This window comes from Cercospora kikuchii (genome assembly GCF_019650295.1).
Source record: "Cercospora kikuchii DNA, contig_00003, whole genome shotgun sequence".
NCBI lineage: Eukaryota > Fungi > Ascomycota > Dothideomycetes > Mycosphaerellales > Mycosphaerellaceae > Cercospora > Cercospora kikuchii.
Genome location: NW_025408584.1, coordinates 3,078,383 through 3,096,877, shown reverse-complemented (window position 1 = coordinate 3,096,877; position 18,495 = coordinate 3,078,383). Strand labels below are relative to the sequence as shown.

Here is an 18,495-nt window from a genome sequence, read left to right as displayed (position 1 = left end):
AGCGCGGCAGATGGCTCATCGCGTTGTAGTATGCTCGCAAGTTCAACCTTCAAGCCGGACATTAATAGACGGACAAGTTCTTCGCCATGGAAGCGCATAACAATAGTCGCAGAAGCTGCGCACGATGCACCGTAAACCAAAGAACTGCTTCTTCACCACTCTCGACACCAACTCAACAGGAAGCCGTAAGCAAGCGGGAGAAACTCCAGTCATGAAAATGCCAGCAGCCATAGACAGCCGACCACCAGGCATCCGCGACCACTCCCGCCGCCACATCGTCAACAAAGTAGGAGGCGAAGACGTAACTTGGCTCAAATACGGCTACGAGACCAATGGCGAATATTCCGAAATCGAATGCACATGCGAGCCGGGCGGCGGTCCACCACTGCACTACCACGCCACATACACCGAGACATTCACTTCTCTCGAAGGTGAACTTATCCTGCAAATCGGCGACGAAGAGCCCAAAGTTGTCGAAGTCGGATCATCGCATACGGTAGAGAAGGGCGTCGTGCATCGCTTCTCTGCGGGTCCACAGGGAGCGAAGATGAATGTGCGACTCGAACCCGCTAGTGCAGGGTTCGAGAAGAGTCTTTATGTTTTCTTTGGCTTGGCGAATGACGGTTTGCTGGGGAAGGATCTCATGCCTTTGAATATGTTGCACACGCTTTTGTTGGGGTACTGGGGCGATATGGGGTTTCCCGGAGTCGTGGGTGGAATTATGAACGCCGTGCAGACAGCAGGAGCAACTTATGCCAGGTGGACGGGCGTGGAAGCGCAGTTGTTGGAGAAGTATTGGAAGTAGAGCTGGCGTTGCGCAGGCGATGTGGCGTATATCCTTTGGCCGTACGGTATTTTAGCGTCGAATTGGATTTTGTCATGTCCCGGTACTCTTTGCTTCGAGAAACAAAAAGCTGCAAGTGTCCAGTTTGCTGGGTTGAATGTGCGCAAACCTAGGTGCTCATAAAGATCCAGTACCCTTCCTTGCCTGACGTGCGCAACGCAACCATGCCTTTGAAGGACACGCCCGGTTCTGCCGTCACGCGGGTCGATGCTCGACCGAGCAGCGTGAGGGAAAGCGAGAATGATTTCGCCCCTTCAACATTCTACTGGAGCCGGTCACGCTATACTGGCGCTCTCGGCTTCAACTTTTTCGCTTTCATCCTTCCTGCTCTGTACGGGACTCTCAGCAAGCTCTGGATCGCCAACATCGATAGCAGCCTAGTCGTCACCACGGATGTCTACACATACATCGGGGTCATCTCCGAAGTCCTCAACGAAGGTCTTCCTCGTGCGGCCTGGCTCATTATCGGTGACAAGTCTAATCGTTCTCTGGAAAGCCGCCTCAGTCTTTCTTACACTCTGATCGTATTTCAAGCCGTTCTCGGGCTTCTCATGTCGGTCATCTTCGCCACAGCTGCGAAGCAGTTCGCACAAGTTTTCGTTCCTGAGAATGTTCGGGAGGCTTCGTTGACATATGTCAGAATCTCTGCGTTCTCGGCTTTGGCGTCCGCGCTGGAAACCTCCGTGGCCACTGCTACGAGGGCATTGGATCAACCAGATGTGCCGCTGGTAATCAGCTCTGTGAAGTTTGGGATCAACATCGTCTTGGATCTAATCTTGATCTCGAAGTTCCATGTCGCTGGTGTCGAACCGACACTCAACACTCAGGCAACCACGCAGCTGGCGTGCAATCTCGCAGCGTCATTTCTTGGCTTGGCGTACTTCTTGTGGTTGTGTAAAAGAAGACTACGCAGGCTCTCGCTGATGGGTGCGGTCGCGCATCCGACCAAACCAACCGTCAAAGCTTTGTTGATACTTGCTCGTCCTGGCACGTGGACATTTGCAGAGTCTGCAATCCGCAATGCTCTCTACCTGTGGCTCGTGAGCGGCATTGTTGCAATGGGCTCAGATTACGCCACTGCCTGGGGCGTTTTCAACACTATCCGGTGGGGACTTATCATGGTACCCGTCCAAGCCCTCGAGGCCACCACTCTCGCTTTTGTCGGGCACGCCTGGGGCGAGTGGCGATTATTCATTGGAATTCAGACGCAGAAGCCAAAGGCCACTCGTCAAGAGCTGAGGCCAATCTTTAAGCCGGTCTGGAGGTCCTGCTTCATCGCACTGGCAGTCGAGATCCTCATGTGCCTCTTTCTCTCCTTTTATGGCGCTCGCAGGTTCGCTTATTATCTTTCTGAATCCGAACCAGTGTCGTTGATCACACAGAGGATGTGGAAGACGATTGATTGGTGTTACATCTGCTATGCGATCTCGACACAACTTGCTGCAATCCTACTGGCCACTCGACCTCGCTGGTACTTGTATCAGTCTTTGGCCAGCAATCTGTTGTGGGTTTTGCCCTGGGCGATTGTGGTCACAAAAGTGGACCTCAATCCGCAAAATGCTTGGACCTATCATTCTGTTGTCTTTGGAGGAAGTCTGGTCTTCAGCTTAAGCGTCATTATTGCAGCAGCTTCAGCGTGGACGTGGGCATTGTTGAAGGGAAGAATGACGCTGCGGCGGCTTGATCGCTGAGATTGTGGCAGCCAACACCGAGCTCAGGGCCTGTACAACCACGGTACATGAAATCAAGTGGCGGAAACCTAAGTCTCAGCTAGGTCACAAGCTCAATGCGAAAGGCCGACATTGATGAACGCTCAAGTGCTGTTCCAAGAACAGTCTGTACTCATGTAGCACTGCTGCTCATTGGAACGAAACCAAGCCGTTCACCATGACCCTTTGACGACCTTCTTGACCACGTCTTGCAGCGTGACTTTGGGCATCTGCACAAAGTCCTCCAGGTGTGGCTTCTTGCCCCTCGCGATGAAATTTGCCCCATACTTGGCGACCCAGACTTCAGCAACAATTGTTCGTAATGCCGCCTGCCTGTCCTGGGTATCGCTCTGGTCCAGACGCCTGTGGGCCTCAGCAACGGCCTCGCTTCCGTTGACCGGACCTAAAACTTTGTACTTGACACCCTGCTGTGCCTCAAGCTCGGTAACAATCTCTTGTTGCGTTGCAGCGAAAGCTTCGACGTACACGCGGACATTTGCGGTTTGTTTTGGATGCTTCAGGCATTCCAAGACCGCATGCGCGGCATATGGTAGTGTTGTAAATGTAGGTGCATGACTGCCGCCATCCCAGTATGATACTGTGTGGGCGGTTGGATCGATGTCGAGAAACTCGGTTTCTAATGCCCACTCAAGCCATACACCGCAAGCCACGCCTGTCCAGCTAAACTCGGGATGTTCTTTCGCCTTCTCCTCAAGATACTCCGCAACTCTAGTCTTGTTTGCAAACACGGGGGAAAGCCAGGTGGTTAGTGGGTCTGCGTAATCGAACGCGTACTCGCTTGGGAAGAAGCGTGCGACTCCGGCCTCGATTGCAGCGTCAATGACCTTGTATTGAACGTCCAGTGCGCCCCCAGCATATCCCACGGCCGAAATGACAGCGTGTTGACCTTTCAGTAGATTGACCAGCTCTGCGTGAGGTAGATCATCAGATACGCGAAGGTCCTTGACTGAAGACGGGTATTGTGACTTGGAGCTTCTACGGGACAGTACGGCGACTTCAAATGCCGGATCGGCGACGAGAGCGTCAAGGATGAAGCGTCCTATGCTGTCGCCACCGGCTCCGAAGACGGTAATTTTCTGCTGTTCGGGCATTGTCTTGCAGCGGAGGGGTGAAAGGTGTTGGTAGCAAGCCTATCGTTGACGGGATGTAGCAGTCACTTCAGACCGAATTTATAACCATTTGAGCTCATTGAAGGAGCTAGGCAGGTGATGTTGAGCTTGCGCTTTGTAATATCTTCTACAACGTTCGAACCTGCTCATCGAGGAGACGTTCCTGCAGTGCGCAGTCGAGCTAGCAAGCGACTGGCTGGGCAGTTGCGGTTGTGAACAGCAACTGCTCCAATTGCTGACCATGCAGCCTTGGCTGTTGCGCAGGCATTGTGAAAGGGCTGTATGTTCCCCTTTCGGCATGTGGTCCCAGTCCGCTTGCTTGGAGAGGTAAGCAATGATTGATGCACGCCCGCGACAGCTCATGTTTCCTGCTTCTTCGTCTGCTCCTCAATGTGCTTCAGCAATCCTTCGCCGCACCGCACGACTTGTTCATACGCGGTCGTGAAGCCTTCATTGCCTCCGTAGTACGGGTCGCCGATTTCCTCCTTCTTGCTCTTACCACCGAACTCGCCATACAAATGCACTTTCTTCAATGCTTCGTCGTCCAGCAGACCTCTTTTCCCGGCTCTTTTGACCATGTCTCTCAAGTCATCGTAGTTGTCTCGGTCCATGGCAAGCAAGTAGTCAAACTCTTGGAAATCCTCTGGCACTCTCACCTTCCTGGCTGCGTGCTGATAGTCGCTGATTCCGTTCTGTCGGAGGACTCGCATAGTGCGGGAGTCCGGACTGTCGCCTGCATGATACGCACCAGTGCCACATGAGTCGACCTCTTTGATCAACGGATTTTGGCTGGATGTACCAAAGCTGGTGAGATTACGGAAGACTCCCTCGGCCATGGTGGAGCGACAGATGTTGCCCAGGCATACGAAGAGCACAGAAGCGCCAGGAGCAACGTCGGCCTGAGTATCGCGCGTCATGATGATTTCTGAATGGAATATTCGACGCGACAAAAGCCGAGGGTGGGTGATGTCGGACAGGTTAGCAACAAGCTCACAGAGAACCTTCAGTGCAATCTAGCCAAGACCAGCCCTTGCAATTCTCGAAGGACCCTACGCGGGAGTCTAACTCACGGCCACGACGAGCCATCCACCGCATCAACCAGAGGCGTGACCTCACAGCCTAAACGAGGACAGAAAATGTCTTCAGCTGAGTACGCGACAGCGTTCCCACCATGATTATGTCACTTGGCATAATTTCCGTGGCCGCCTGTGCTATTTCGAGCTCTGGCCGCCTGAATACATATGCCAAGCTTGCTTACCCCATCGTCGCCTCTCGTCTGAGCCCCTGCTGTGGCGTCGAGCTAAGATCTTCAGCTTGGATTGGTCCGACGCTGTGCATCATCAGGAGATCTCAGAGCTGATCAGCAGGAGCTGCGAGCTACGAGCAGCGTACGATGTATTCCAGAGCAAATGCAGCGACAGATTGGCGGACGTGAGTAGATGGCAGGTACAGCAGAACGGAGCAATCAATGGACGCAGACGGACACGCCGCGGCAGATCGGCGGAGCAGCCTGGAGGTGGGAGGAGCCAGGCAAGCAGGTGAAACGCGATGCGTAAGGTTCGTGTGGCTGTGGGCGGGCGATGTTTTGGGCTTGCCATGCCACCTCTTGGGATGCGAACGGTCAGCAGATGCGTGAGCAGAGCATGCATTGGCGCGGCCTGCTCGTCGTAGAAGAGGTCGCCAGCTACACATCAGACCAGCCTGTCCATCTCGTCCTTTGCGCATGTCTGCACTCGTTTTGCCAGGATAATCGTCAGGTGTTGCTGTGACGATCTGACCGTGTTGACACGGCTCCACAGCTTGCAGCATCTTGAAACTGGGTACCTGCGTGCCCGCTCCACGACGCAATCATCGCAGGCGCAGTCACTCGGCCTTCAGCCTGTCGTGTCCTGTCCTCCCACCAGGCCGGCCATCGCCTCCCTCGTCGCACTGCAATCTCGCGCGCGCGTGATCGCCGCAAACGCACATTCGCAACACGCTCGGTTTCGGCGCATTGACGGGGGCGAGGCATCGAGGTCAGGATGAGCTACAATCCGCTAGGTATGTCAAACCGCCATGGTCGGGGGCCAGTTTGAAGAGCTGCGCCGGAGAAGAGTCGCGCGTGTCTGAAGTCTACACGCATTCCACGCGCAGCCTTCGCACCGGACGCGCGACACCAAACCGCTGGGTCGCCGTTGCAGCACCACACTTTGCGCCCGAACCCCTCCAGACACCACGTCCCACGCAAACGATTCCTGCCACTGACATTTTCATTCTCAAGGCGGCTACGGCCAGTCTGGACACCCCAGAGACGACGACCGCAGTCCGAGTCCGCATCCCAACAACCCCTTCATGGATCGCCATCACTCTCCAGACCCGCGCTATGGCCAGCAAGGCTACCAGCTCGATGACCGCCCATACCATGAACCACTCGATATTCCAGTGGGCCCCGGTCCAGCTTCATTCGCTGCGAATCCATACGCTGCTGCGGCCTCCAGCGACCGACTAGCCGCCCAGCCGACCTACGAAGTAACGAATATGCCAAACACGTACGGGCATGGCCAAGCGTACGATGACGATCATCAACGAGGGTACACTCCCAATCCGTTTCAGCAGTCTGCGCAGCAAGGAAGAGGAGAGTACAATTTGAGCCCGCAGCACGAGCACACAGACTACATCCACGATCCAAACGCGTACAATGCGCCACAACATCCTTACTATCAAGACGAGTCAGACGATAGGCCAATGCTGCACCCAGACACTTCATACGGACCAGATCCGCACCAGATGGGCCCGCAAGATTCTTCTCATGAAGATCTGGAGTCCGGTTACAACGATCCTCCGCCAGTCAAGGCACCCATCAGGCGATGGAAGACCGTGAAAGAAGTGCAGCTGTACAACGGCAATTTGGTGCTTGATTGTCCCATACCTCCGAGGTTGCTGAATCAGGTGCAGCACGCGCAGCCCCCAGAAAGAGATGAATTCACACATATGCGATACAGCGCGGCAACTTGCGACCCCAGCGAGTTTCTCTCCAAGCGCTTCACATTGAGACAGCGTCTGTTCGCAAAGCCACGTCACACTGAACTGTTCATTGTGATCACCATGTACAACGAGGAGGACGAGTTGTTGGCGCGAACACTCATTGGCGTGATCAAGAACATCGAGTACATGAACTCCCGAACGTCCTCGAAGATGTGGGGAAAGGAGGCCTGGAAGAAGATTGTGGTCTGCATTGTGTCTGATGGACGTGCGAAGATCAATCCGAGAACACGATCTGTCCTCGCCGGTATGGGTATCTACCAAGATGGCATTGCGAAGCAGCAAGTGAACGGCGAGGATGTGACTGCACATATCTACGAATACACGACGCAAATGACACTGGAAATCAAGAAGGGCGTCGTCCAAGTCAAGAAAGGCAATACCCCGGTGCAAGTGCTGTTCTGTTTGAAGGAGAAGAATCAGAAGAAGATCAATTCACACAGATGGTTCTTCCAAGCATTTGGAGAGGTGCTGCAGCCCAACATTTGTGTTCTGCTCGATGCCGGAACTCGACCGGGGAAAAGCAGTATTTACGATCTCTGGAAAGCATTCGATCGCGAACCCATGTGCGCAGGCGCCTGTGGTGAAATCAAAGCTATGTTGGAGCACGGCAAGAACCTCATCAATCCTCTAGTTGCAGCACAGAACTTTGAGTACAAGATGAGCAACATTCTGGACAAGCCGCTGGAGAGTGCCTTTGGCTTCATCACCGTGCTTCCCGGTGCTTTCTCGGCCTATCGTTACGTGGCTTTGCAAAACGACAAGACTGGTCAAGGCCCTCTGGAAAAGTACTTTGCTGGTGAGAAGATGCATGGCGCAAACGCTGGCATCTTTACCGCCAACATGTACCTAGCAGAAGATCGAATTTTGTGTTGGGAATTGGTTAGCAAGAGAAATTGCTCCTGGATCCTGCAGTATGTGAAGTCGGCCACGGGTGAAACAGACGTTCCTACAGAAATGGCCGACTTCATTCTCCAACGACGAAGATGGCTGAACGGATCTTTCTTTGCAGCTGTCTACGCACTCTCTCACTTCTACCAAATCTGGCGCAGTCGACACTCATTCATGCGGAAATTCTTCTTCATTATTGAGTTCATTTACCAAGCTTTCAACATGCTCTTTGCATGGTTCGCAATTGTAAGTCTCCATCTGAACGTCGTAACATACTCGAGCTAACGTGCTTGTAGGGCAACTTCTTCTTGGTCTTCCGGATTCTGGTATCGTCACTTTCCGACAAGTCGCTCCTCGGCACTGCTGGTCTGGTTCTTTCTGTCGTCTTCGAATGGATGTATCTCGCGATTCTGGTCACTTGTTTCGTGCTGGCCCTAGGAAATCGGCCTCAAGGAAACAACAGGTACTACATGGCTCAAGTGTACTTCTGGGCGATCTTGATGGCGTACCTGCTCTTCGCTTCAGTGTTCATCACGGTGAAGTCGATTCAGGCGCAGATTGCTCTGAACAATGGCTTCAGCTTGGACATGCTCTTCACTAATAAGCTCTTCTTCACGCTCATTATCTCGATGGCGTCAACATGGGTGCTCTATCTGGTGGCGTCCTTCCTGTTCTTCGACCCTTGGCATATGTTCACGTCTTTCATTCAGTACCTCCTCCTGACGCCAACCTACCTCAACATCCTCAACGTCTACGCTTTCTGCAACACTCACGACATTACGTGGGGAACGAAAGGTGACGACAAGCCGGAGAAGCTGCCAGCCGCGAACCTCAAGCCAGGCGGCAAGGTGGACGTGGCGATCCCAACAGACGATGCAGATCTCAATACGCAATACGAAGAAGAATTGCGCGCATTCGCAGTCAGGTATGAGCCGCCGAAGAAAGTCATCACAGCTGAGCAAAAGCATGAAGACTACTACAAAGGCTTCCGATCAGCAGTCGTGCTCGCTTGGATGTTCTGCAACCTGGCTCTTGCAGCTATCGTGCTCAACGCAGGAGGCATGGATCGCATCACAGTCAGCGAAGAGAGGGACGCAGAAACAGTGGAAGACGAGCGTTCCACAATCTACATGGCCGTCGTCTTGTATTCTGTTGCAGGTCTTGCCGCCGTCCGCTTTATCGGTGCGTGTTGGTTTTTGGTCACCCGCATGTTCCGCGGCGTATGAACGGGATTTGGACATTGGAGAAGGGCGTTCAGGTTGGGATTTTGTGGTGCTCTTGTGATACCCTCATTGCATATGAGCGTACGTTTTGATATGACAGACAGCCGCACAGACAGGCAGATAGGCTACTTCACGAATTCATTGTTGAACGTGTACTTCATTGCTCTCATCGCCATCCTTTCCTGACCCCGTGGTAGTCGGTGAACCAGGTGCAGATACTGTCTGAGTTCTGCTCGTAGGCATGGTGATTAAAACGCGCGCTGCACGCGCCGAAAAAACATGGTCTCGCCGCTGCATCACTTTCGCGCGACCTGCTCTCAATTGACAAACACTGCCTGGGGACTCCTGCTGAAGCTGCTCACTTCACAACTCACTTCCAACGGTCGGCAGGCGGCAGAGTGGCACTAGCTCCTCAGGCATTGACGAACTTTTTGCCCCAAAACAAACTTGACCCTTTCCGCTTGACTCTTTCCACACCACCGCCGACTTCCATCAGAAGTCACCTCAAGCAACACGCACTTCTTCCTGTTTGACCAGCACTACCACCGTACACCGCGCTCATGATGGGCGCCAGCACATGGGACACACCAGCGCGTAAGCTCACCTTCCTGTCGCCATCGCACCTTCGGACATAACTGACACTCACACAGCAGCTGCAGACAATAGCTGGAAGACGGACGGCGGCGGCAACGACGGCGGATGGGAGGCTGACGGCGGTGCTTCCCTTGACAACACTGGTGGCTTCACGGAGGCCAACACCTCAATGCACGCCAATGGCGACTTTGAGGGTGGTGCGAGCAACGACGGCTGCCGCATGTAAGACCTCCATCCCCTCCCCTACCTGACATGAGACCCGGCTAACGGCGAACAGTTGCGGAGCAGACAGCCACTTCGCACGCGACTGCCCTGACAAGCCAGAAGGTGGTGGTCACGGCGGCGGCTGCTTCAACTGCGGAGAAGAGGGTCATAACAAGGCTGAGTGCCCGAACCCACGCGTCGAGCGTGAGTTCACCGGCACTTGTCGCGTATGCGAGCAAGAGGGCCATCGCGCCGCCGAGTGCCCACTGCGCCCACCGCAGAAGTGCCGTGCTTGCGGCGTTGAGGGCCACAACGCGTCTGAATGCGAAGCCAATCGCATCCATGGCCTCTTCGCACAGCTCAACGTGCAGGACAAGTCAGCCGAGGAGTCTTGGGCCGACATCGAGACCGCGGACAAGGAGAGAGATGTCGACGAGATCAAGAAGGTTCGTGAAGCACCCATCACTGCATTCTGACGTTCCTCACTGACACTCTTTCAGGGCATCTTCGCTTACGCCAAAGCCTTCCCAGAGCTCACGCTCGAGGAGCTCGAGAAGTCTTTCCGCGACGGTGACATGAACATCCACCTCATCGCCAAGGAGCAAGAAGTCCCAGGATCCTACACCATTGTAGACTTCCGAGGCAAGAAGGACCTCAAGTATGTGGTCTCCTTCCAGTTGGCAGCCAAGCCGAAGCGCGCCAAGTTCGCTGAGGGCTGGCCGTCCTCGCCGGAGGAGAACATGACGCGACTGGCCGAGGCGGGTTTCGTGATGGACAGCTTCGTGAAGAAGTGCACCAACTGCAGCGAGTTCGGACATGGATCCAAGGAGTGCGAGCAAGAAAAGCAGGATGGAGCTCGTGTGGTGATCACTTGCGCCAATTGCAACGAAGAGGGACACCGTGCTCGCGATTGCCCAGAGCCACGCAAGAGTGGTAATAGGGGCTGCAAGAACTGCGGCAGTGAGGAGCATATGGTCAAGGAGGTGAGTGCCTCGACAACATCACCCCTGGCGAGCATTGACTGACAGCCTTTTAGTGCCCCGAGCCTCGCATGGACCTGGAGTGCAACTTGTGCGGCAAGAACGGCCACATGTCTCGCGAGTGCCCAGATAAGCCACCAGAGGTGTGCCGCAACTGCGGAGAGGAGGGTCACCGCAAGAATGAGTGCACGAACGAGCGTCGCTTCCAGTGCCGCAACTGCGACGAGTGGGGTCACACCGGCCGCGAGTGCCCGTAAGTCCTCTCTCTCGACTTGCACATTCACCAGCTAACATTGCCGCAGAGAGCCTCGCAACATGGCCAAAGTCCAGTGCCGCAACTGCGACGAGATGGGCCATGCCAGTAAGGAGTGCCCGCTGCCCACAGACTGGTCTCGGGTCGAGTGTTCGAAGTGCAAGCAGAAGGGGCATAGCTACAAGCGTTGCACCAACCCTCCTGCTGACGAGGCCGACGACTTTGGCGCCGGTGGTGGCGCTGATGCTGCTGCTGGAGGCTGGGAGGATGGTGCTGGCGGTCTTGCCGCTGCTGCGCCTTCTGGTGGCGATGGAGGTTGGGAGGACAACTCCTCAGCTCCAGTCGGCTCCACGGGTGGAGGCTGGTAGACCAGTATGCTTGAGCCTTTGAGGTTCTGAGGCTGCAACACCATTCCGGCATCTGCGGAGGATGCTCGTCCATGCTTCCGACTGGCCAAAATTGACACGACGCGACCAGCACTGAAAGAAGAGGGCTTCAGATAGAGGCCTAGAAGTCACGAAATGAAATCGTACCGCTCGTCGCCCCCTTCCCAAATCCTTATGTGCTCTCTTGATTTGTCCATACCCCTTGCATGTTCCTGGATTTGTCTGATCATGCTGACTCGCCGCTTTGCTGACCGTGCTCCAGAGGATTGAAGGCCTGTCCTTCATGTGGCGCAAATCGAATCGTAGTCATCCTCGCCGATCACCTCTTCTTCTCTAAAGCCTCGGTACCTACTGCAAAATAGGGCAAGGAAGCAGGTCTTACTTCAAAGGTCTCGAAGCCTCATCTTCGCGGTGCATTTATGCTTCTGGTTCTGCTGGGTTCTTGGTTGAGCACCAATTTTGATGAGGTCTGACCACTCCAGACCACGCCTTTTTCACCTCAGCAACACAAAGGACAGCCCCAGCGCTCGCAAAGACATCATGGTATCAATCTCGATCTGCCCGTCGCCGATGTACGGTTGACCGGGAAGTAGGGCGGTCGTGGAAACTGTTCCATTGCAATGGCCCACCTCCGTTCGGTTGCGACATGGCCGTGAAGGATCCCATGGAGACAGAATTTGGAGACACGCGACGTCATGGAGCATGGAATTGGAGCCGGTGAGACGCTAGTATGGGATCTCTTCCTATTTGCATTTCGGACGCGTCTTTTCGCGCTCTTTTCTAGCGGAGGATGAGTTCGTCGCGTTCCTGGAGAGTGCGAGACGGGACCATTCTTGCGCAATCTGGTCGCACCGTGACTCTCTTCTCGTCGACGAAGTCCTCCTTCAGCTGTGGATCTTGGTCGCAATGCTCATCCCCACGCGGGCCTCCAGACTGGAGTCGAAGTGAGCTGATGGGGTTGGTGACCGAGCTTAGGCCAGTTGCCCGGAGCCGCCGGCATACTCTTTAAGGACATCCGGAGTCCATATCTGCGACCACACTTGTTGCTAGGGGTCTGGAAAAACTCTCTTCATTCGCTCGCTTGAGTGTGATCATGATCAAGCACGCGAACAAAGCCCGAGGGACCACATGAAAAGCCCATGGGCAGTGGGCAATGGTCTGTTGTCGTGCTCTTGGCCAACACTCCAGTATCCACTTTCCGTATGGATGGCAAAGGTAAGCGCTCGGATGTTTGGATACCGGGTCTTGGTTCCCCTTCTTATTATCTCTTCTATTTCTTCTCAAGGGCTGTGGACTTGGAACTCCTCTCCAAGAGTTGCTTGGGTTGTCGAAATCTTGGTCTCAGTCGGTCTTTCTTGAAACCTGTCCGAGGTGAATAGCAAGAGACTGCCAAGATGTTTGGTGGGACGAGGTTTTATGGCCTTCGAGGCACGAAGCTCAATGTCGCCATTGGTGTCATTGCTGGGTTGGACTTTTTGCTGTAAGTCGAGCGGGATCAGCTCGAGTATGAGAGAATCAGTCAACTGATATATGGTACAGATTCGGATACGATCAGGGTGTCATGTACGAAACCCAAGCATCGCTGAACTGGATCACTTTTAACACATCTTAGGGGCGGCTTGTTGACGCTGGAGTCCTTCGTGGCAGTATTCCCTGAGATCGATACCCGAGGAGAATCTGGAACGAGTAACCGAGCAACAACGCAAGGAATATCGATCGCTTCATACAATCTGGGCTGTTTTCTTGGAGCCGTTGTTTGCATCTGGCTTGGACAGTACCTCGGACGAAGGCGGACGATCTTTCTTGGGAGTGCGATCATGGTCGTTGGGGCTGTTCTGCAGACGGCAGCCTTTGGACTGACACAGCTGATCATTGGACGTATCATAACTGGTGTTGGAAATGGTCTGAACGTAAGTCATCGACGCTAACTAGCACGGCATCTGCTAATACGTCACTATCAGACATCTACTGTGCCGACATGGCAGAGTGAGACATCGAAAAGTCACAAGCGTGGACAGATGGTGATGATTGAGGGTGCTCTCATCACAGGTGGTATCATGATCAGTTGTAGGTCCCCCTTGCTCAAGGCACGGCGATCTCTACAATCGAAGCATTGTGCTACGAGGTCTCATCAAACGGCCAGTGGCTGACACAGAGATAGACTGGATCGACTTCGGCTTCTCCTTCCTCGAGCCAAGCACAATCACCTGGCGATTTCCTATTGGATTCCAAATCTTCTTCGCTCTCATCATTCTGGTGTTCATTCTCGGACTCCCGGAATCCCCAAGATGGTTGATCTTGAAAGGACGCGAAGATGAAGCAGTCACTGTACTCTCCGCTTTGAGCGATCTTCCTCCGGATGATGAGTACATCATCAGCGAATTCTCTGCTATCAAGGAATCTGTGCTTGAGACTGCTGCGGGCACATTCAGTGAAGTCTTCACGATGGGCAAAGATCGTAACTTCCACCGCGCTGCGCTCGGATATGTGAACCAAGTCTTCCAACAGGTGATTATTTATCACTCTCATTTCCAATGCACCACAACATCAGCTGACGATGATAGATCTCTGGCATCAACTTGATCACGTATTATGCTGCCACTATTTACGAGAACGAAATTGGGTTATCGCCTTTCCTGTCCCGAATTTTGGCTGCTTGTAACGGAACGGAATACTTCCTTGCCTCTTGGATACCAGTTTTCCTGATTGAGAAGATTGGACGTCGACCTCTTATGCTTTTCGGTGCTGTTGGCATGTCGCTCTCCATGGTCGTTCTTGCTGCTGCGACCTCAGTCGGAGGGAGTGGGCCTGGAGTCGTCGCAGCTGTCTTCTTGTTTGTTTTCAACACATTTTGTAAGTTTTGTGCCCGCAGTCCAACACTACTAAGACACTGGTGCCATCTCCGTGCTATCCGCATGATGGGATATCTGCTTACTGCGATCGATGTTATAGTTGCCATTGGCTGGCTCGGAATGACTTGGCTGTACCCAAGTGAAATTGTACCACTGAGGATCAGAGCACCTTCATCAGCACTGTCAACTTCTGCAAACTGGTGAGATGCCCGAAACAGAGTTTACATGCCCGTGATTTATGGCCAGCTAACATGATACAGGATCTTCAACTTCATGGTTGTCATGGTCACTCCTGTTGCATTTGACACTATCGGTTACAAGACATACATCATCTTCGCGGTGATCAACGCCTTTATCGTACCATGCGTATACTTCTTGTTCGTACTCCATGAGATCACCGACCACCTCTGCAGGATACTGACATCCGTTCACAGCTACCCCGAAACAGCCTACAGATCTCTCGAAGAAATGGACGAGATCTTCCACAAGACGACCGGTGTCTTTGATGTTGTTAGTATTGCTCGTCCGGTCAACACTCCGCATCGCTATGATAAGAATGGTCGTCTTCTCATCAGCTATCTCGAGACTGAGGAGCACAGAAGACGAGCAAGTGCTAGTCAGCCTGGAGTTAAGGGTGTCAATGAGATTGAGAACAAGGAGCGATCGACGCATAATGAAGCGTACAAGACGGAAGGCGGTTTTGCTGCAAGTGAGAAGAGCTTGTAGTAGAGTTGATACGGCAAGACTTGGAACTTGCAGTCCAATTGTATCATTCAGTTGCATTTGACCGAACCACATTCAGGCCCAATGGCTTGTGCAAAGATGATTCACTTGACTGCAATGCTAAACACGAATCTATCTAGCATTACAATTGTGTCGTGGGTCGTGATCACATTGCACACTTCCATGAACAATAGAACTGCATGTATGGAGTACTTGTGGGACGGAGCTCGTAGCTCAACGGATCGGCAATCGACGCCGATAGCAGGATCAATGGAAAGTTCGGTATGGAAGAAGCCTATGGCAGCTTCCGGTCGTGTTGCTCAGCAACGAACCGTCTTTTGGCAGCATCCTTGCATCTTGACTCAGGTTACGTGCATGAGCGATATTCCCAGAGCATGTTGCATTGAATTGGCGCCAGCTTTACTTGTTCATGATCGATTCTGAGACCGCCACGAGAGCTAGAAGCGGGAGTTGTGGAGGGGCTTTCATGCTTGGCCTCGCATAGCATACCCGGCAGCAATATGCAAGTCACGACTGCATCATCTCGCGGTACGGCAGTGGATAGGCTTGGAGGTGTGGTGGTCATTTGCTCATCGCTCATCGGCCATTGGAAGGTCAAGAGGACGGGCCGATCTGCTGCCATTCGGTTGGGAAATGCCAAGACGAGAGGAGCCGACTCACGTGAATGACATCAGGAACAGTGAAGGAAAACCTGTTCACGGCGGAGCGAGGTGTTCCTGCTCAACCAAACGGGCAAGGCCGCGCGGCCCAACCGTGGGAGCTGGCTGGCCTTGCCCTGCTGCATCATGCACGGCGCCCGTAGCTCCCCAAAAAAGCTCACGCCTGTTTGTCCCATGTTTTCCATCCTGGCCATGTGCACGCCATGCGCCTGATAAGACCTGCTGTGCGCCGCGGCTGAATACCACACCTCCCACTCTGGTTGTCACGTCCAAGATGCCATTGTCCTGCCAATCAATCCTCTGCTGCTGACCTGGAACGAGCTGCTGAGCACCGAATCTCCCGCGGAGCATGGCTGTGACCAATGCCTTCCTCACACTCTTCCTGCTCCTGCGACTCGCAACTTCACAATCACCGACGTCGATAGTCACAGCGACGACAACAGAGACCGTCACCGAGCCTGGAGCTTGCAATAATTTCGTTGGAGCGTGCGTGGTCTACGGCACAGGCGATGTTCCACCTTACACCACCACAGTCTACGCGGGATCGAATTCTCCGGCAGATAACATAATATCCACCACAACTGTAACAATATCAAGAACCTCAGACACGACACCTGATGTGGCAAGTGCATGCGCAGACTTCACTGGAGCATGCGTGGTTTACGGCGGCGCCGAAAATCCGAGCTACACCACAACCACCCCCAGCAATGGAGAAAGCAATAGCGATGGCACACAACAGGGTAACAGCGATGGATACATTGCGGCTGAGAAGGGGGATAACGACGGGTACATTGGTGAAGCCGTCAGTCTGAGCATGGGAGTGGTGGTGCCACTCATCACCTTTGTACTTGTGAATATTGGCTTCGTCGTGTGGTTGTAAAATGGACGGGTGATGAGAGACGACTTTTGAGCAACGATTTTAATGATACCCAAGAGCGAGAACACATAATCATATCGACAGAATCATGGGGGACGGGGGTAGGGGATCGGAAATGACCTAATGATACCTGCATCTTTTCGCAAATTTCGCTCCACTTGATTTGTGGCAATGGCACAAGCAAAAAATCTGGGATTCGTACAGTACTCAACTGAGATTCCGTCTGATTCGCGACTGATCTGATTCTAGTACTTGTACAGCCTCTCGCTACCACTCATTCTGGCTCGCCGATTGAGCATGTGATAATAGAAGACTAGAGCCATACAGCCAGCTGCTACGAAGAACAAGAGGCCTGCGTTGGTCCAGTGTCCAGTCGGGTAGCCATCGGCTTTCTCGTTGGCCTTGTATATCCACACGCCGGCGATTTGTCCTGGAGCTCCGAACGAAACGTTCATCGCGACTGTGTTGGACGTCAGTGGTGCTTTTGCGCAAGGGAGCAGTGGGAGATAAACTTACTTGCCAGCCCCACGGCTGCCGTGCTGAACAGGTTCGAGCTAAGCCAACCCAGCAGGGGCGGAATACAGGCGAAGCTTCCAGAGGCCGCCACGATGAGACATCCATATCTAGCAGAATACGCTTGCGGCGATAGGACTGCGGACGCCAAAAATCCCACGGCACCGATCGTGGCAAATATCGCTGAATGCAAGCCTCGAGCATTGAAGTAATCTGCAGATGCCGCGACGGATACTGTCACAACATACGCAACAGCGTATGGAGGTACCGTCATGAGTTGAGCTTTGAGACCATCGTATCCAAGTCCAGCTGTGATGGTAGGTGTGAATAGCGACAGAGATGAGAACGGTGTACTGATTCCAAAGTAGACCGCATAATGCGCATACAATCTCCAGTCGGTAAGAGTCTCCTTGGCATCTTTCCAGGTCATATGCCCGCTCTGTCCTTGCGAGCCTTCCAATCGTAATCGATCAGCAGCAAGAGCTTTCTCCTCTGCGGACAGCCATTTAGTCGTCTCCGGGTAATCGGGCAAGAAGAAATAAACGAAGAACGAAGAAATCACAGAAGGAATTCCCTCCAGAATAAACAACCATCTCCAAGCCGAAAGTCCGTGCGTTCCGTTCATATGCCCCACACCATAAGCAATCGCCCCTCCAAAAGCCCCAGCCAGAGTCGCAGAAGCCAAGATCAACGCAACACGGATCGAGCGCTCCTCAGTACGATACCAGAATGTGAGATAATAAACCAATCCAGGGAATAATCCAGCTTCGAAAACTCCAAGAAGGAATCGTACGGCTGTGACGGAAGCAAAATTATGTGTTCCACCTAGGCCTATTGTTATTGCACCCCAAGAGAACATAAGAAAGGCAATCCAGTTGTTGGGCTTTAGTCTTTTGAGGGCATAGTTTGATGGGACTTCGAATAACGCGTAAGCGATGAGGAAGACCATGAGTGCTATGATGTATTGATGGTTTGTCATGTTTGTTTCCGTGAGGAGGTCATTGCCGGACTCTTGATTTAGGACTTTGGCGTTGCCGATGTTGCTGGATACTGCTTAGTGGCTGTTGAGAAATATGTCTGGTTCTTAAGCATACCTGCGATCGAGATAGCAGAGGAGATAGATGAAAGCACATAGTGGGATGATGCGTATGTCTTGTTTGAGGACTAATTTGCGGTCTTCGATTGTTCCTTTGCCAGTGTAGGGCCTTGTCGATGTATCGATTTCGTCGTGCGATTTTGAGGACTCGATGTCTTTTGCTTCAATGTCACGAGGAACGGATTTCTCGTCGATCTCTGCCATCTTGACGTGAACTGTGCAGTAAGTGGTGTATAATGCTGAATCTGGGGAAGGACCTGGGGGAAGGGTAGATGCCGATCATGGCTACGGTGTGACATCGGATGTCCTAGTTCCACTCGAGTCACGCAGAAGTGGAACGTTGAGGTGGCATGCCATGTGCGTTAGCGGAGTGTATTGTGCCGAGCCGACAGATTGATCGTCGCTTGATGAACTGCAACAACAGACAGTTGAATTTGTCGGCTACATGAGTTGATGGAAATAGTTATGGAGTTGTTGTCATTTGCCACGAGCTGATCAATGTTGATGAGTATGTATTCA

General features: G+C 53.1%; 9 protein-coding genes across 9 annotated transcripts; 6 read left to right on the top strand and 3 right to left on the bottom strand.

The window, feature by feature from the left end:
• Positions 1-124: 124 nt before the first annotated feature.
• CKM354_000559000 (uncharacterized protein) lies at positions 125-805 on the top strand (the record flags this gene model as incomplete). The annotated part of the gene is made up of 1 exon (XM_044800867.1): positions 125-805. The coding sequence occupies one exon, from the start codon at positions 125-127 to the stop codon at positions 803-805; it is 681 nt and encodes a 226-aa protein (XP_044656802.1).
• A 203-nt stretch (positions 806-1,008) lies between these two features.
• CKM354_000558900 (uncharacterized protein) lies at positions 1,009-2,535 on the top strand (the record flags this gene model as incomplete). The annotated part of the gene is made up of 1 exon (XM_044800866.1): positions 1,009-2,535. One exon carries the CDS (start codon positions 1,009-1,011, stop codon positions 2,533-2,535), a length of 1,527 nt encoding a protein of 508 aa, XP_044656801.1.
• A 191-nt stretch (positions 2,536-2,726) lies between these two features.
• Positions 2,727-3,665, bottom strand: CKM354_000558800 (uncharacterized protein; the record flags this gene model as incomplete). Its single annotated transcript, XM_044800865.1, has 1 exon — positions 2,727-3,665. One exon carries the CDS (start codon positions 3,663-3,665, stop codon positions 2,727-2,729), a length of 939 nt encoding a protein of 312 aa, XP_044656800.1.
• Positions 3,666-4,042: 377 nt separating this feature from the next.
• On the bottom strand, positions 4,043-4,600 carry CKM354_000558700 (tyrosine protein phosphatase LTP1; the record flags this gene model as incomplete). The annotated part of the gene is made up of 1 exon (XM_044800864.1): positions 4,043-4,600. The coding sequence occupies one exon, from the start codon at positions 4,598-4,600 to the stop codon at positions 4,043-4,045; it is 558 nt and encodes a 185-aa protein (XP_044656799.1).
• A 1,104-nt stretch (positions 4,601-5,704) lies between these two features.
• On the top strand, positions 5,705-8,821 carry CKM354_000558600 (chitin synthase I; the record flags this gene model as incomplete). Its single annotated transcript, XM_044800863.1, has 3 exons — positions 5,705-5,723; positions 5,944-7,841; positions 7,892-8,821. The coding sequence occupies 3 exons, from the start codon at positions 5,705-5,707 to the stop codon at positions 8,819-8,821; spliced, it is 2,847 nt and encodes a 948-aa protein (XP_044656798.1).
• A 557-nt stretch (positions 8,822-9,378) lies between these two features.
• On the top strand, positions 9,379-11,217 carry CKM354_000558500 (uncharacterized protein; the record flags this gene model as incomplete). The annotated part of the gene is made up of 6 exons (XM_044800862.1): positions 9,379-9,412; positions 9,469-9,634; positions 9,690-10,062; positions 10,117-10,599; positions 10,653-10,849; positions 10,899-11,217. The coding sequence occupies 6 exons, from the start codon at positions 9,379-9,381 to the stop codon at positions 11,215-11,217; spliced, it is 1,572 nt and encodes a 523-aa protein (XP_044656797.1).
• Positions 11,218-12,629: 1,412 nt separating this feature from the next.
• CKM354_000558400 (uncharacterized protein) lies at positions 12,630-14,813 on the top strand (the record flags this gene model as incomplete). The annotated part of the gene is made up of 9 exons (XM_044800861.1): positions 12,630-12,715; positions 12,775-12,798; positions 12,848-13,145; positions 13,197-13,302; positions 13,397-13,743; positions 13,800-14,088; positions 14,188-14,287; positions 14,348-14,464; positions 14,522-14,813. The coding sequence occupies 9 exons, from the start codon at positions 12,630-12,632 to the stop codon at positions 14,811-14,813; spliced, it is 1,659 nt and encodes a 552-aa protein (XP_044656796.1).
• Positions 14,814-15,839: 1,026 nt separating this feature from the next.
• Positions 15,840-16,370, top strand: CKM354_000558300 (uncharacterized protein; the record flags this gene model as incomplete). The annotated part of the gene is made up of 1 exon (XM_044800860.1): positions 15,840-16,370. One exon carries the CDS (start codon positions 15,840-15,842, stop codon positions 16,368-16,370), a length of 531 nt encoding a protein of 176 aa, XP_044656795.1.
• Positions 16,371-16,612: 242 nt separating this feature from the next.
• Positions 16,613-18,180, bottom strand: CKM354_000558200 (uncharacterized protein; the record flags this gene model as incomplete). Its single annotated transcript, XM_044800859.1, has 3 exons — positions 16,613-16,827; positions 16,884-17,923; positions 17,975-18,180. 3 exons carry the CDS (start codon positions 18,178-18,180, stop codon positions 16,613-16,615), a joined length of 1,461 nt encoding a protein of 486 aa, XP_044656794.1.
• Between the last annotated feature and the right edge of the window lie 315 nt (positions 18,181-18,495).